Source organism: Temnothorax nylanderi, unplaced genomic scaffold, assembly GCF_030848795.1.
Source record: "Temnothorax nylanderi isolate EJ_2023f unplaced genomic scaffold, tnyl_v1.0 TNYL_tig0107_pilon, whole genome shotgun sequence".
Lineage (NCBI taxonomy): Eukaryota > Metazoa > Arthropoda > Insecta > Hymenoptera > Formicidae > Temnothorax > Temnothorax nylanderi.
The window spans coordinates 587,784-606,170 of NW_027249169.1; the positions used below are offsets into that span (position 1 = coordinate 587,784).

Genomic DNA, 18,387 nt, shown 5'->3' on the forward strand with positions numbered 1-18,387 from the left:
GTAGAAAAATTCAAAAATTCTAAAATATTAGGTACTTATTCCTTTCAAGATCGTTTTTGTGTAAAAAATTTCCTCTAAAGAATGTCGTAGATTAATTATTGACACTGTGCTTTTACGAAACCTTTTGTTTCTCAAAATGTGGAAAATGCAACTTATTACTATTCCGTCCAGCAAGTCAATTATCTCTGTCAAAAAACTCGCTATCATTCATTAATATATCTCTAAGCTACATTAGGAAATCATAATCCTCTCATAATCTCCGTGAATCCTCTCTCCGCTCACCAATTCATCGCTATCAACGCCAAGTTTTTATAGATTATTGATGATCGAGGCGTTTCGGCGCACAAAAGAGTGGCATAATAACGCAATTAGCGGCGCGTTGACAAATTGAATCGATCCGGAATGTATTCTTTTCATCGTGTCCTGATATCTCAACCCCCGCTTTTCCCCTTCGTATAAATATTTCATGCCGCGCGTTGTCCCCACATCCGTGGAAAATCGTCGAACGTTGAACGATCCTTCTTTATACGGTCCGTTCGGCCGCCACCCTCGAAAATTCTTGCGGCGAAAACCATGGAAAACCGATAATCTTTCATCAATCAGTATCAGAAACGTGCCGTCGCCGTTTTAAAAAAAAAGGATACTGCAAGATATTCTATTATAAGCCTTTGAATTTGAAAGAGGAAATCATATTCAGGATCAATCCGTACGTTAGAATATTTCACGGTAGGCATATCGACTTATCTAAAAACGCGTAACGTTTACTGTTCCTCATAAAAGGATAGATTATAACAAATGTGGATTTTTATATCGAGATAATCGGTTTTGTGTATAATACATCAAATCGTATATATAAAAGGAATGTACCCTGCGAGGTAATTATCAAAGAATTCAAATGCTGTAACGTTTTAATATAAATTACTTTATGTAAATAAGTTTCCTATACATGTATAACGTTGCTCGATATTTCAGATTCGAAAACGAACTTATATACATCGAATTGGTTGAAACAAAAATTCCCATGCTTATATACATATAGCGGTGCGTTTCCATATTATATCTCATCGCGCGTTTCACCTTCATCGCAGCCGCCGCGCGCAAACGATAAAGCGCTGCGCGAAGCTACCACCGCGCGCCTGCCGTTATTTGTCCGATGGCGATGTCACAGAACTCTTAACTCTCCGTCCATATCGGAAACGGCGTGAAAACGGCGAACGCTATTAGAGAGGCGATCGTGTGTACCACGGGCCGCGGATTGGTCGCGATGCAATTACGCACGGCAGGGTGGGCGGTCGGTCGGTCGGGCGAAGGTGTTAAATTCACTGGATGTGTATCCTGGCGAGCGAGCCCCATTCTGGGCGGTAGCCGACACAAATCCGATCGTATTTTCATCGACGCCAAATTGGCAATATCCTCGCCGGTGACGATTCCTGAATTATGCATCAGCCTCGGGGACAGTCGCTCCGAAGTTTATCCATCCCGCTTGTTTCCACCGAGAAGCCCGACCCGCTCGGCTCTCTTCCACGCGGAGAGTTTTCTCCCCTTCCCGTTTCCTCGTCCTCCACCACTTCCTCTTCCTCTCTTCTTCCCCTCTCGCTTCACCTCCTCCTCCTCCTCCTCCTCTTCCTCCTTCGCAACCCCCTCGGAACATTGCACGTCTCGTCTCTCTCGCCGAATTGCCACCCCCTTTCGGGCTCCCCTACCCTCCGCATCCTTTCTCGGCTGGAAACGTCACTTATTGGTCGAGCGAGAGGGTGGAAAAAGAGACGATACCCTCGAATCCGACCAATCACGGTGAACGCCCGTGATAATGCTCGCGATATCTTGCACCGGTGAAACCTGGCGCGAGGAGAACACCGTGGGAGAAGTTTCCGCGAGCGCGAGATAACTCTCTCATCGAAAGCGATTTCGGCCGAGACCGCTCTCTTAGAGATTTCCGGCAATTGATATAATACCGTAACGAAATATATACACTGAATGCGCGCGTTTTTATTGAAATCTATATTGCCTTTAATAAAAAATCTTCTCTATGGCAATCAAACGATATGCCACTAAAATATTTTTTCGATCTGTGGGGACTCTTGTATCAATTCAGCAAATACTTTTACAATACATATCGAGAACGAAAGATGCTATTTATATAATTTTCTTGTATACATTATACATATGTGTATAATATATAGAGAAAGATTTGTATAATATTTCTCTGTGTGTGTGTGTGTGTGTGTGTGTGTGTGAAACTGCAACCTTAACGAAATTAAGGGTACACGTGGCACAACGGCGTGAACGCCGAACGACGGCGCCGCTTCCATTTTAATAAACAGGAAGCGTGGTGGAGAGGCTAGATTATTCTATTGGACGCTTGGAAACGGCGCTTAAGCCTTTAAGAGGGCGTCGAGGCTCGACTCGAGGAACAGACAATGGGAGGTAAAAGTAAAGCGTCGTTCCGAGAAGGGCGAGGGTTGCCCACCCGCCCCAATAATAAAATGATAAGGACCTTCGTCTTTCCGCCGCGCCGCCCGGCCAAACTTCCTCCCGGCCGAAACCCCCCCGTATATAAATGTCGATATTATTGTAACGAGACGCTTTTGATGCCGATTTCGTATCGTGCGCTCGCCCTTACGCACACACTCGCACTGTGATGTACGTCGAAACCGGCGGAGGCGGCGGCGTCGCGTCGCACGTACGGTCGCAATTATTATCGCGTATTCAGACGGTAGACACGGGATCGAATCAAACATTGGAACCGATCACCGAACGGTGGAAATCGATTTTCTCTATTCACAGCAATCCGCTGTTCGCCCTCCCCCCGCACGCGCCCCCGCCACTTTCATCCCGCATTAGGACGCAGCGATGGATATGACCTGTCGTTGAGCAGAGATGGTTATGTGGAACTCGCGAAATGAAGCTTACGTCAAAATCTATACCGTCTCTTCCGCAAGTTTCTGACAAACAACTGTTCTCAAGTTACATTCTTACGCTCAAAAAAAGATCGACGTCAAATAATATTAATAGACAAGATTTTATTTACAAGTGCATGTGAGAATACATAATCGATTGATAAACGTGTATTTTTATATACGACATATAATATATAAACTGAAAATCTTTCTCTGTACAAATTTATTTCAATTTCATTGGTAATTATTTTTCTTAATTCCTCATAAGAATGTGTCGTCATGTTTTATATATCAGAGAAAATATTAAATATTCAAAAAAAAAATACAGATCTAATTCCCGAGCTTGAATTTCATAAATTTATTAATGGGAAATTTATTTGTATCGATTAGTCGACTATATTCATCCGCTTTTCTACGAGAGCGTTAAGATGTTAATCCGCGCATATAATTTACTGCGAGATCTATTCAAATTTAGAACTTGAACTTTTTAAAAAAAAAATTAATAAAATGCATGTCGGATGCCGTATGACCAACAAAGTCTATCCAAAGTTACAAAAAAAAATTTTTTTAACTTTTAGCTAAAGGGAATAAATTAACGAAATATTTTTGCGTTAATACAACATAATGCGCAAAAATATGATGTAAATTAAATTTTTATATATAATACGTAGGTAGCAGAGGATGATGTCTAAAGATGTCTTAACGACATCTGTGACGTATTATTGACGTTACAGACTTCATTAATACGTTATTAATATGTCATGTGTGACGGTCATTCTGCTACCTGGGTAATGTCCGAATTGTTTCATGACAAATTTATTTATAATGTGTGACGTTACTGATATACTATATAATGTGTTTGTACTTCTAAAGTTAATGCATTTCGACAAACACATTTATTGAATTGTAGCTAATATTTATAGCGAATGTAACTTTCCATGTCACGCTGAAACACGCATACGTATTATCAGTATATAATTTTAGAATAGATAATCCGTTAGTCACGCGACAAGCAACATGCATCGGCAGCCGGTTTGTTCACCTTGCACTAAACTCTCTCGCGATCAGTGGTGCTTCCTTGGAAAAAAAAAATTATGGATAGATGAAACGAAATCGTTGAACGGATAAATGGATACACTATCAATCGCAGAGCTGACGGAAGATGAACGAGTCGGCCTTAAATTGTTAACAATTATCGATCCAGGAGACCGAATCTCTAATTTCATAGATCTCGCAGATCGCTGCTGCGCACATTTAATCTCGATTTTACGATTCTTCTATAAAACCTGTTCCTTACTATCATTCCGTGATTCCATACATTCATCACTTGATGAAAATAAAAATTCGCACAATGTCCATATATCGTTGAACAACATCGTTCATTATTTCGTGAAAATGTCGAAATTTTTGACAATAAGCAATTTACATACATAAGTCAATATTTCGTATATGAAACAATTACAATCTAAACGAACGTTTAATTTTGATTGAAGAAATTATTTTAAACTTGTTTAATGTAAATCCGCTTTTTGTTGAAAATTTCTCATTTTTCAGCTATGTACCCAGAAAATGCTGAGCAAATATTGTGCTGTACATTACTCGCGCGATGCTTCAAGATGCCGATGCTTCCTTTTTCATCCTACGGTCGCAGCCAGTCTCCCGTTTTAAATTGCACGGCTTTTTATACGGAGGACAGTAGTGCACGCCAGTGGGACAGGGATATTTCTTCTTCAACTTACACGGCTGTATCGAGGGTCGCTTAGCGATCTTCTTCGTCTCGTGGAACGGGCACGGTCCAGGATGTACTTTGCGCGGTGGTGGACAGGGACAAAGTACGATAGGTGCATACGGTGGCTTCGGCAATGGAGGCGGAGCACAAATTTGCTTCTTTCGCACGTTGATCTGTTTAATCTCTATGTGAGATTTATCATTCTTCTGGAAGTGTTCCAGCATCAGTGGACACGGTTTAGGCTTCGCGAACTTCGGCGGGGGGCACGTCACCTTCGCGTACTCCATCTTCGGTGGTGGAACAGTTCGGGGCAGCTCACACTTGCCTATTGGCAGACAAGTCTTCCTACATGCAGGATCCACGACCTTCTTCTCCAGCTTCGGTTTTTGTCTCGCTTTCTCCTTGTTTCGCACCTGCGACTTATCACACTTGACCTTCTCTTGGCGATAAACGTCGCTCTTTTCCTTGCAAGGTCGGCCACTCTCATCAGTCTTCTTCACCTCGGTCGGTTTGTAGATTTCATCCATTTCCTTGCAAGTGGAAGGCTTGTTAGAATCTGATTTAGCAAATGGGAACAGAGAACTGTGAAATCCTCGCCAGTAAACCCTATGTAGGGAAATCGGATAACACGGGCCGCGATAAACGGACGTCTTATGCGTTTCGTTCCTTTGTGATTTTGAAAGTCTCTTGGGTGCTTCCTGGATGTTTCTGGAAACATCTTGCGAAAGTAAATGTGGGCAAGATGAGTAAAACGCAGAACATGATGAAGGATATTGTTTACAAGGTTCTGGAGATGGAAGTTGCTGTAATAGATATTGTAATAGATATTTCAGACGCTTTAAGTATTTAGAAGACGGTGCTAATGATTTTAAGCTTTCGGGATGTTTCAGAAACTGTGAACCCTTCTCATAACATATTTTCGAAGATGATGACTTCTCAATGGGCTTTGGACATAAAGCGGAACGTAGCAAACTGACTGATGACTCGTGATGACCAGGTAGCGGCGGTAGAAAATATTTCTCAATAAATGAATACGATTTCAAGGATAATAGACGGGAAGGCGAGGATGACGCCGTCGAATAGCAGACTGACATTGCTGGTGCTGGTTTATTTGAAAGTGGCAGTTTACATTTCGTCATGAACGAACGCTTTAATTGTTTTCTTGATTGTTCGTGAGTCCAACCGAATGCTTTATGCTTTAAAAGGATGTTTTTAGGCTCGTTCTTGAAAAAACTAAAATCTCTTGTACAAATCAATCCTGAGTTGAGCATATTTATCGAATAGAGTTTACAGTTCCATCGATTAAGCCCTAATCTTCCTGTTTCAAAAATAGGTCCCAAATTATATCCAGTTCTCGAAATAGGACACTCCTCTGCTATTCCCATAGGAGCTCTCAGTAAACTATTTAGGAAAGCTTCCATATGTTCGAACTTCTTAACAGTCTGCGGGATTTGAGAAAGAAGAGAGATGAAGAAAGAAAAACATATATTTATATTTTTTCTAGAAATAACAGTAGTTCTCCATTTCCATCAGACAACATTTACGATAACCGCTGATACCTCCACGTACCTTCTGTCTCTTACTGACGCAATTCAGCATTTCTCTTCCTTGCACGGTTTCTTGGGTGGGCATTTTACGCAGAATGGCTTTCTTTTGGGCTTTGGCTTGGAGGGATAGCCCGGTGGTTCGGCGGGCTGGCAGGGGCCCTTGGGTGGATCGCACGGATTCCTTTTCGGTTGACCAGGTGAGTCCTCGCCACAGTCTGGCTCACCTAGCCGCAATACTCTGCCACTAACTGCCTGCTGGTTTTTACGTATTAAATCGTGGAGAATTTTGCTGCGCTTCGTCAATAATCTCGCGGTAGTCCCAACCAGCGCTCTTGGGACCACCTCCCTCCTTTCAAGAGTTTATCAAAACAAAAGCGAAGCGCTTGTATTCTTTTACAGGAGTAAGGAAAACAATGACTCAATGCGGATAAAATTCACAAATATAATTAGACAGAGCTATAATCTAGCTTAATACGCCGACTTAGAGATCTTCTGACTTATAAAACAGAATCGATTCGTTGACTCGTTGTTCTCGTTTTCGTTGGCGATCTTTCTTTCCTTCTTTCCGTCCGTCGTAGCTTCAGTCTTTGCTGCATCGTGTTTGGATCGGAAAACTCGGCGTTTGAACTCCGTTACTTTCTCGATCAGAGTTTGCAATTTTTCGACGGCGTCCTTGTTGGAAACTTTCTTTGACATCAGCATTGTTCGATCAGCATCCGTCAGTTCTTCAATGCTTGAAAAATACACATGCGTAATGTATCTCGTTAATGGACCTCCGTTGATGTATTTATTATTTTCAAACATCAACATTGTCGGTTCAAAATTGTCGTGCTCGTCCTCGAGACGCGGTGGTTTTTTGCTAGGGACTTTTTTGCCCAGTTGATAGTCTTCTGTACCGATCTCCTCTTCGTATTCTTCACCTTGAGGGAAGTAATCGTCATTGCCCTGTCTGTCGTGCGACAACTTTGACTCGTTAAACTCACGATCGCTACAGTGGCGAAGATTAGAGACAAAATGCTTGTGCAGAAAAGAAAAATCGGAACGATCCTTGTGATCAATTGCCAAATTAGAATCTTGATGGAGATTATTGACAAAATTGATTCCCATAAACTGTTGACGTGAATTGGTGACCGATAAGGGACCTTTGTTGGTTTGGATCTGATTGGATTCGATCGGTTTTCCACTTTCGACTATTTTTACTGTAGATTTCATCGGTGAACTTGATCTCTCTCTTCTCTGCAGAGAGAGGACGACCAAAACGATCAGAAATAGAATTTATAATAATTCATTATTTATATTTGAATAAGATTTCCTTTTTCACGTATATGTATTGTAAGATTTTGAACAGCTTAAGTAGCCAATTCAAAGAAAAGAGGCAGAAGGGAGGTGGAGCCACAGCGATCATTTATTCAGATCATTTTTGCGATTTTTCGATATTTTTAATTTCTTTAATTTAATCGCGTGTAATTTTATCAAAAATAATATAAATAATATACTGAAAATATGCAAGATATCGATATAATTTTATAATTTGTTTGTCGAATAATAGTGTGAAGAAGACAAATAAATAAATCTCTTCAGAAAATAAAACAATAAGTATTCCGAAAGCTTACTTTGTCTATTCCAGAATCTTGAAGCCTGACAGTCAAATTTTCTTCTTTTGGTTGTAGCTGTAATGAAAAATTATGTGATGTCATATAATTGTTTAATTAAAGTATTTACACATAAAATCATCTCCATAATTAAAAAGGTATAATTAAAAAATATACATATGTACTGTGTAAAATAATATTTTTATTATTCACAGGATTTACAACAGAACATATTATATATTTCACAGACATACTATAGAAACAATATTTTTTCTCTTTATTAATCACATCGTAATTTAAATACATCAACAAATCCGATAAATAATATTTTTTTCTCAAATAATTTACTTTGAAATTAATTTGGAAATAAACATAGACTTTTGTGTTTAATATTTTGATAATATTTGCTGAAAACAATTTTTTAATCTGCTATGATGATTTTCTTACATAAAAAGAGATTGTTTCAAGAAACATTCTCACGTAAACACTGCATAGGTGGAATATTTTCAAGAGCCTTTTCTTTTTGCGTCGCCTTCAGAACACTCTGGCACCTTTTTTACAGGTGGACACGTTTTTTTCTCACATGGTTCAACTTTCTTAGTCTCTGAACAATCAGGCTTCTTAATTTCTTCTTTCCTCTTAATTTCTTCTTTCTTCTTGATTTCTTCTTTCTTAATTTCGTCTTTCTTCTTGATCGCTTCTTTCTTGTCTGCCCTACATGGATCTGGGTCATGCAGTTCATAAAAAGTTTGTTCTTGCTTCACGGGACGTTGTCCACGGCCAGGATCTTCTCCTGTTCTAGAAATATCATCTTTTTTCCGTTTACACGGATCTTCTTGGACCTCCACCTTTCGCTCGCGAGTTTTACGGCAATCGCGGACACTTTTTTTATCGCAAGAACTCTTTCTTCCTTTGCAAATATCTACGTCTTGTCTCTTGGCTGCTTGTTTTCTTCTCTCGGAGCAATCAATCCTCTTTCTTTTCTCACATATCTTTTCTCTTTCCTGATATTTCCCTTTCGTCGTTTTACATCTCTCTCTTTTCTTACAAATATCATTCTCATCTCTGTTCTTTCTTAGAGATTTTTTCCGCTGCATGCAAAACTCCTGTATCTTTTTCCGAATGCTGTCCTTCGGTCTATCATCTTCAAAATCTTTTGATGCAGAGAGAATGATGCTGTTGGAAATTATGTCGGAGAACGGAATCACTTGGTTCACCGCAAAAATATTTTCCGAACAATACGAATCCGATGCGATTGTCGAATGTAATCGGATTTTGGCGTGCAGGTCTGGGAGTATGGATTTGATTTTCGAACATGTTCGCTTAATCCAATTTTCCTGTTCAATGACATTTAACGTACCGTCCGTCATTGTTCCGCTGTCGCGATTGAATGAAATTGCTTCGCGATTATTTTCACGCTTATGATTTATGAAATTTAATGAAGACGAAGGAAATTTAATGCGACTGTAGATCTTGCGTAACAATCTCAGTTTATTGTTCGATAGCGATTCCGGTATCATCCAATCGGTCAATTTCTCTACTGCTCTGCAACGTGCTTCTATATTTGAAAGTACGCCGGCATTTCTAAATTTCTTCATCAATCTTCTTGCCGGCTTTTCACCATGATTTAACAAAGACGTCGACAACGATTGACAATTATTTTCTTTCGCAATGAGCGCACCGCAGGATGAATATGTGATTTTTCTCGCTGTCTTAATCGATCGATGCTTCTTCGAGATTTTCACTTTTGGAATGACGTTTAGGTAGTGCTTCTGAAACGACGGATACATCAAGTCGGAGAAGCACTTGCGAATCGCGACGGTGGCGTAACCTCTTTGCCAGGTTTTTACGTTGCTGGAATCCTTCTCACCCAGGACTCTGGCGCGAGGACGCATCCTGCCGCACGCATTGCCCGCCTGAGGACAGACGGAGAGACGATTTCAAGATCAGTTCTCCTCTAGGCTCTTTCAGATTTATATATATGGCCGCTGGTCTTCAGCATTGATTAACTTTATTCGTAGTTTAGCTAATTTTATATCCCAGTTTATATTTCGTTTTTTTAATATAAAATCTGAGTGTCGCCTCATATATCTTCAGTGTATGCTTCTTCAAGCTTCTAATGCCAGATTTCGGAACTTTACAATTATTTTAATATCTGCGGTACGTATCACGGTTGTTCATTTCATTTAAGCGATAATTTAAACAATTGCAAATGCCCAAAAAATCTTGTTAAATAAAATGTTTTGCAAGGATTTAGGATGACAAATACATATAAAATTATATTTTCTTCAATAACATATAGAAATGTTCTGAAAATAGGAAGTTGATACCGGCCGTAGATCACACGAACACAAACGTGTGGATTCAACAATTCTTATTGTTCTACGTCAATAGAGTGACAAATTCATGTTATGATAATTATTAAAATATATGCTTTCAAATCTCTCGAGACAACAAAATATATTCTTCAAAATCAAGATATCAAAATATTAAATATGAAAACCAGTCTCTCTGTTATCTACAGGTAGGTAAATTAAATAGAGGTAGAGATAAAAGAGGAGAGAGAGAAAGAGAGAGAGAATCTATAGTTCTCTAAAGGGTTTATTATTTTCACAAACATAACTTAATGTTTAATCTAAGCTTAATAATAATATGAACTTTAGTTAATAATTGAATCCGGGATTTAAAGATGTAATAAATAATTCTAAAAAGCACGACAAACACTGATCTAGCTTCTCTTCCAATTTAATAATTTTTATCTTATATTTGCACGTATTAAAAAATAATTTTATTTTATTTTGATAAATTATTCCACAAAAAAGATAATATTTGTTTTTTTTTCTAAATAAATTTTTATAAAGCTGCTTGTATTGAGCATATGTGCAATTATGTATTCAATATATTATAAATTTGATTGTTTCTACGACAACCCAGGTAGCAGACGTCAAATGGCATAATAATAACATCTTAATGACGTTTCTAAAGTCAACAATATGTCATTAAGATGTGTTTAGGCATCATCCTGCTACCTGGGAACTTATCACATAGTTATGATTAATGTAATGTTTATATAGGAATAACCCTAAGTTCTATTTTAATTCTACTCCTTAAAGTGGATAATTCTCTCAAGTAATTTTGTGTATAAGGAAGTGTATAATTTTATCTTTAATGACAATTATAGTGCGAAACACACGGGATTGAAATAATTTCTTAATAATAAATTTTAAGCCATAAATATTACTAAGATTTATTTTTCCCTTACCTTTGGCATTATTTCCTCGATGGGTATCAATGGGTTATTAAATGTTGCAGCTTCTTCAGCTATTGGTAAACGATAAAGAGCTTCCACAAGTTTCTCTATCTGACTCTACATAAAAAACGATTGGTTTATTATACAACCTTTTTTTAGATTTAATGTATTATTTTATTTTGCATTTAAATACGCAACAATCTTATTTAAGAGAGATTCAAACTTAATTATATATTTCAAACGAAAGATAATCGTAATTCTAAATAATAAAAGTAATAAAGATATTCTAAATAAAAATAATTCTGAAAGAGGACGACAAATTTGTTAGCTCAATATTCAAAATTATAAAAAACTAGCTTACTAAAGTACTTCAATAATTTTATAAAAATCTATTTTATTGCTTAATAATATATTAGCAAAACAAAATGTTTACATATAGTTAATAAAAAATTTACGATTAATAGAATATAATTAACAGACCTTGATACTCTCTAATATATTCAAATGGAAATAAATAATAAATAAGTTTATATTTTACCCTTCCATTATTTTCTTGATGATTATTATTGTCTGTTTGCCTCGCCCTAATCACTGCATTTGAACGACTGCCTTTGCCCGAACAGGATTTCTTCGCCATTGTTAGCGTTTCTGATGGCTATTTTATTGATATTTATTTATAATAGTAACAACTTGCGTCAGATTAAATATTATACTAAACCTTTTTAAGCAAATTGTCAATAATGAGTGACTTACGATAGGTTTGAATGGCTCCTCATCATAGAAATTGTAATTCGGTAAAGGTCTATTGACAGCCGCCACATCGTATAACGCAAGGGCATTCAGTTTCGCGCTATTTTTTAATAACTGGGATAGAGTTTGACTGATTTCTCCGGCGCCACCAATCAGAGCAATCTAGATGGTCATTTTTAATTAATACATCGACATATTAATAAAAAGAGCATAAGTAAGACGACATAATGTATGGAAATGTGTAATGAATCGAGTAGAAGCGTACAAGATGAAATTACCAAATTAAAATCTTTCGATATGTCGGAAGTCAATTAAATCGTACCTTGAAACTTTTTTCACCAATATGAATCCGGCATGACCCAAGGGACTTCACGATTGATTTTGCGGCTCGGGAAAACATGGTAAAGTATACCAAACTAACTTGAAAATTTTTTAACGTCTCCCTCGGACGTCCGACATGTCTAAAATGATTGAACACACGGCGTTTGTTACAAAATAAGCATCGACTCTTTCAATTTCAATTGTTCGAATACATATGGCAAAAATTAAGATATCACGCGATTTTACACTCGAAATGTTTTATGCGAATATATGTATGAATAAATAACTAAAAAAATATACTTAAATCAACTTAAATTAACAAAGTAATATTTTAATCAAAATTGCAATAATGTAAAAATACCTTTTTCAAGATTGAAATTTTTATTTCGACTTTAAAATATTAAATTAAATTAAATTGATTTATAACAAAGTCTTTATCAATAAAAATTAGAATAGATATTAGGTATAAATTAAGTTTAATTAGATTTATGTAAAATTTAATTAAATAACTATATTTTAAACACAAATTTTAATATATAGACATATTTATTCAATTTTTTGTATGTAATATATACGGGGATTATTAATAAGATCCACGTAATTAATGTTGCATTCGTATTCTACACTGCATGATGCAGTCATCTAGTATTGCAGCAAGAAAGCAGAAAATCGATCAAATCAGCGGTAATCTATGGAGGCCATTACACATACCCGTTTCTGTTACCGATTACTGCTCTACTAGTCCGCTGAAATACCGACAACTGTGCATAAGGTAGCTCACTTATATCGTAGAATGATATATCGCAATATATCATCGAATTATTCCATCTCCATAAACTACGGTCTAAAATGCAACTTACCTTCTTATCATTCTCAGTAGGAAATAGGAAATTATTGATTAATAAATAATTAATAAATAATAAGATACTCTTTAGATGTATACTCTTTCAGATGAATGAAGGCATTCATATTTTGATTCAAGAGAGGAAAAGAGGGATATAGCATATAGATATATAAAACCAAATATATAAATATACTAAGTTATTAACAAAGACTTCGTAGAGTGGAGCATTTTCACGAAGAGAAGTGAATAAATTTCAGGAAAGGATGTAAATGAATAGCTTCCTTTAATTTTAATTACTTAATTTGCTTACACTTTCATACAAAATAGTATTCCATAAAACAGGTAGAAGAAATTTTAGAGAAGAAGAAATGTAAATGAATATCTTTCTTTAATTCTAACTATTTAACTTGCTTATAATTTTATAAAATATTGTATGCTATAAAATAGGCAGAAGAAATTTTAGAGGATATATAAATGAATAAGATTTTTTTTATTTTACTTATTTAATTTACTTATTATACATTTTCATACAATATAATAGGTATGCCATAAAACAGAAGAAATTTTAGAGAATAATAAATAATAGAGAATAATATAAGTAAATAGATTTCTTTAATTTTAATTTATTTATTTACTTGCATTTTTATACATTTTTATATTTTTTTCCACAAAACAGCGAGATAATTATGATGTTTAATAATTAAGACACACATTTAATTTCATTCCGATACGCACATACATTTTATTAATAAATTACAAAACAAGATTCAATCCCATATATATTTATTAAGTTAAAAAATAAAGTAACATATCGCGCCACATCATGTATTTCCTAGTTAGTAACCGTCGTCTGACCACGTGATGTTGTAGGTAGGATACTTTTTCTTCAATAACTCGACCGATATTTGATGATCAGCTTTGCCAAAACCCTGCGAATCGAATTAATAATCGATAATAATTAATCGCATATCACATCCTCGCAAAATCAATGTAAAATATTGTCGTGTCATTCGTGACCTTTACGTGACAAAGTTTAGGCCATTTCAGTAGGCTCAGTTGACAATATTCGCTAGCATAACGAACTACCCGGCAGCAATTATTACGAGAATAGACCTCGCGTTATTTTCAGTTTTACATAAAGTATATGCTTGACATCTCCACAACTGTCGCGTTGGCTGCAGCAACGCGCAAAAAGAAAAGCAAGGAAAAGAAAATAAAGAAAGCGGAAATTAAGCTTCCAGATATACTTTTTTAGATAACATTTTAGACAGAAAAACTGAAGTGTATGTCATTTTGAAGGAAGCTAAATGCAAATGACAGTAAAAAAAGATCTTCAGATGAGCAAAAATAATTTCTGAGTTCAAAAGAAAAGCAATATAAATGCACTAAATAGCGAAAATAAATAAATCAATAGATTTGCTTATGATAATTATATGATACTTGCATTTATATTAATATTAATATTGAATCATGTTAAAATGTCACGTGTACCTATGTAACGCTTGCATGGCAAAAATCACGATTGCATGAAATATTTTACAGTTTCTAACCGAAAAGAACATCGCGATTGTTATAGAGGTATTGGTAAAATATTTCAAAAATTTTCAATTGTTCTGGATGTAATATCAATGCTCTTTTCGCAGAAATTTTACGATATTGCTAATGCAATATCCCGCGTTCCTGCGGGATTGGGAATAATCTTCAAAATGTCGGAAGCCAAATAAAATACACGGCCGTAGTATATTACGTTGCTCGTAGCTGTGACTGGCGATACGAAAACAGAGCACCCAGGGTGATGTTTAAATTACTCTCCCCCGTGCGTCGTCGGATTTAAAAAGGGCGGCTCTCTTGTTTAAACCTACAGCAACCGTTCGCTTTTCTATCCGAACGATTCTTAGTTTCTTCAATATATTCGATTCAAATCTCTTCCTCAAATCTCGCGTTTAAAAAAATATTCTCTTGTTAATCTTGCTCGACTCTCGTAATATGAATTATTCGTCTCCCAAGATGGATTGCGAATTTCAATTTAAATTTTCGAATAAACGATCTGGGATGCTTCCGCCACTTTAAAATATATATCAATTCGTTCATTTCTTATAACGATATCCATACGACTACTAAGATACGAGTATTCGTGTTTCCTCTGGCATAGGTTGAGTGCAACATCGTGTTTGGGGCGTTTATATTTCACGAAACGCGCGGCATTGCGATATTTATCGTACTTCTTATACAACTTAAGTTTATTTACTGAAGATAACGGTAACCTGATACCGTCTTGACTTCCACAAATTGCCACTTGCCACCAAATCGAAATTATACAACTCTTTGTAACTTTATACAATAATAAGCTCGATATAGTATTAAAATTTACATTGAGCACGGTAACTAGTAGCTCTGACGTCAAGAATTTTATTAAAGAATGATAGCATTAAAGCAGTTCTGTTTTAAATAAAATAAACTGTATCTCTTTTCTCGAATAAATAAAGAAAAATATATTAAATATTCTGGAAATAAAATTCCATTCAATACAAGATATTTATACGATACGATAATCGTCGATATGGTAATATAGTTCTTATAAAATTTATATGAGAGGAAGAATAGAAAATGTGGAGGAAAATATTGCTGCAAATAAGAATGTAAAAGAATTCGTAAATATAAAAAACGTAATGTTTAATCCAGTCCGCCGCGCCTAACACATAGTAAAATTAAATGACATCGTATATAAAAATGAAAATTTATGGTACCGCCCATAGTTTTTGCAACACGCCCGTAATAATTGGCTTATACTATTTACGCGAAATATTATCGTAAATGGCGTAATATGGCCCGATAAAATCCAGCGACGTTACGGAAGTCGACAAACATTTCCGAGTTTACGTAAATGCAATTGCAATTTTACGCTTGGAGGTCGATCGACCAGCTTCAAGGTTTATAGCATTTATACGCTTCGAAGTATTCGCGGATGGCACGAGATAGCGAAATTTTTGTACCTTTTATTATTGAATGCAAAATACCTAATTTACTGCCGATTTACTGATTATTGAAATAAAAAAGCAAAACACCTTTTTGGGAATGTCCCGAGTTTAAATTTAAAGAACGATATATGGACGTCAACGTCTCATTTGAATTCTTTTCAACTATCATGTTATTTGCATATTTGTGGTAACGTAATAATGAGAGATACGGAGTAAAGACTACTCCGCTAAAAGAAACTCTTGTTTTACACATACAATTCTAGTAACTGATAAAACACGCCTAACTTTCTATTCGATTGTGTTTGCGTCAGAGAAAGGCACGAATTCTCTCGGACCGATAAATTTAATCTGCTAAAGTTCGACATATGATGCCGCGTGGGCGTGAAGCTCGTGACGAGCAACAGAGTGCAGGGGTGAAAATGTTCATGCGCCGTTAATCATAGGTATTGCGACGCGTATTTCTCCGCCCGTGTTTAAAGCATTGCCTGACATCACGGTAATATCACGGCTCACACTTTGGACATTCACATGTCGACCAATTGTCAATTTTACTTCGATAGATGCAAATGTAATTGCGACTAACAAGGACGTCGGACAATGAATGGAATATTCATGCAGCGCGCAACGTCTGGCAATGAATAATAGTATAAAAAGTTAATTGGAAAATATAGAAATATACAGGATTACTATCGGGAAACTAAACAAACTGTTATTTTGTCATGAACGGACAGAATGAAATAGATTGAACACTGTATTATAGGAGAAACCCGTTATTTTTATTAGCATCTAGTGTAAGAGGAACACGTGTGAAAAATAAAATATTTTTACGACAGTCAAATCAGGAAAAATTGATTGAATAATAAATATTTCAATAAATTCCGGAACTTACTTGCGAATATCCATAAACTTTGATGGTTTTCTCGTCGGGGTCGTGCTCAATTCTTCCACCGCCCACGCAATTCGCTTGAAGACCAGCGTGTTTTTTTATTTGTTCGTCTACCCGATCGAATATGTCAGCTGAAACATAAATAAAATAACGTGCATGATAATTTCGTACAACTTTAAGACTTGCGAACTAATCAGTTGGATTGCATTACGAGGTGAAGTGCGTAAGTAACTTGTAGCATTAACATGTATATACTGGGTAGCGATCATGTAACTTTTTCCCTAGGGCGGAAATGTGAAAAGTGGAAAATTTTCGCCATTAACTTGAATGGTGAAACTTTTCACTTTTCACGTTTCCGCTTTAGGGGAAAAGATACATGATCTATCCCCTGGCCCTGGACTAGTTTTCTTGCATTCGCGGTTAACTGTAAGTTTGTATTGTTCCTTAAAAATACTTAATGTATATTTTCTTAAATGATGCTTGCATAAGCTCAACAGAAATGAACTCTTCTGACTCGAATATAAGCGACAAAACTGTTAAAGGGAAAATTTGACAAACAGTGAATCGCGCGAGAAATAAACAGAATCGCAATCGTCCCTTACATCAGTATTGCTATTTCCCGTTTCGAAGAGAAGACGACAGCCATGATTTCCGCTTTCTCTATCGCTTCCCGCTCTTTCAAAGGTTGCGGAGAATTGTGCCGGATTACAACGTACCGATCGCAACGGGAGCGAACGCTAATCGCGACTCCCGACCCCTTCGGAGGGTACTTATACGTTCGACATTATCGCAAATTGCACGTCCCTCGGGAAATAATGTACGAAATGCGCTTCTCGTCTGAAACGCGATACGGATCCGCGACGAAAATCCACACGCGCGTATTGGTAAGTATCGAACGGTCAATCAGGCGCCATTGTGCGCCATCCATGTGTCCACCCGATACGGAAATGTTGAAAAGAAAGACTTAGTAGCGACTCGCGGAAAAATTGGGAAAAGCAACGTGCTTGTCCGTGCGTATGAGCCCATGTGTATAAGAAACGTTCTTTGAAACGCATGCTATAACGCTTTACACGCATTGTAACGCGATAAAGTGCATCCCACATGTGCGAGGTGAGATAGACGATAAAAAAGAAAGATTTTTTCCCCCTATAAAACCAAAACGGAGCGCGAAATGCATCATGCAAAATGCATAAAAACCTGTCACCGTGGCACGACAACGCAGCAAAAATTCCTATTAGATTTATCGACGCGTGCTACCTCACGCGTATCTCAAGATCTTCGCTTCTATAAGTCACTCGCTTTGGAACCATGAAATTTTTGCTATTTTCCAATTCTATTTTAAATGTTATCAATATAACGTAAAATTATATTAAATAATTTTCTATTATATTAATTACTTAATACAGTGTTGTATTAAATATAACATAATATCAAAAGTGACCTTTAGAAATAATGTTAAATTTATATGTAACGTATTTAATATTAAAAAAATATATATATCTATATATATATGTATATAGATATATAATTTTATATCAAATATAAAAATTTTATGTCATTTCTAAGTGTCACTTCGACACAGAACACGCC

At 36.3% G+C, this 18,387-nt stretch overlaps 2 protein-coding genes across 2 annotated transcripts; both read right to left on the reverse strand.

Annotated features, from left to right (window-relative positions):
- Positions 1-4,511: 4,511 nt before the first annotated feature.
- On the reverse strand, positions 4,512-5,156 carry LOC139775862 (uncharacterized). The gene has a single exon (XM_071712186.1). The coding sequence runs from the start codon at positions 5,154-5,156 to the stop codon at positions 4,512-4,514; it is 645 nt and encodes a 214-aa protein (XP_071568287.1).
- An 8,380-nt stretch (positions 5,157-13,536) lies between these two features.
- On the reverse strand, positions 13,537-17,582 carry LOC139775863 (sex-regulated protein janus-A-like). The gene is made up of 3 exons (XM_071712188.1): positions 17,574-17,582; positions 16,801-16,986; positions 13,537-13,862 (listed from the first exon to the last, which is right to left on the reverse strand). The coding sequence occupies exons 1-3, from the start codon at positions 17,580-17,582 to the stop codon at positions 13,770-13,772; spliced, it is 288 nt and encodes a 95-aa protein (XP_071568289.1). The 3' UTR covers positions 13,537-13,769.
- Positions 17,583-18,387: the final 805 nt, after the last annotated feature.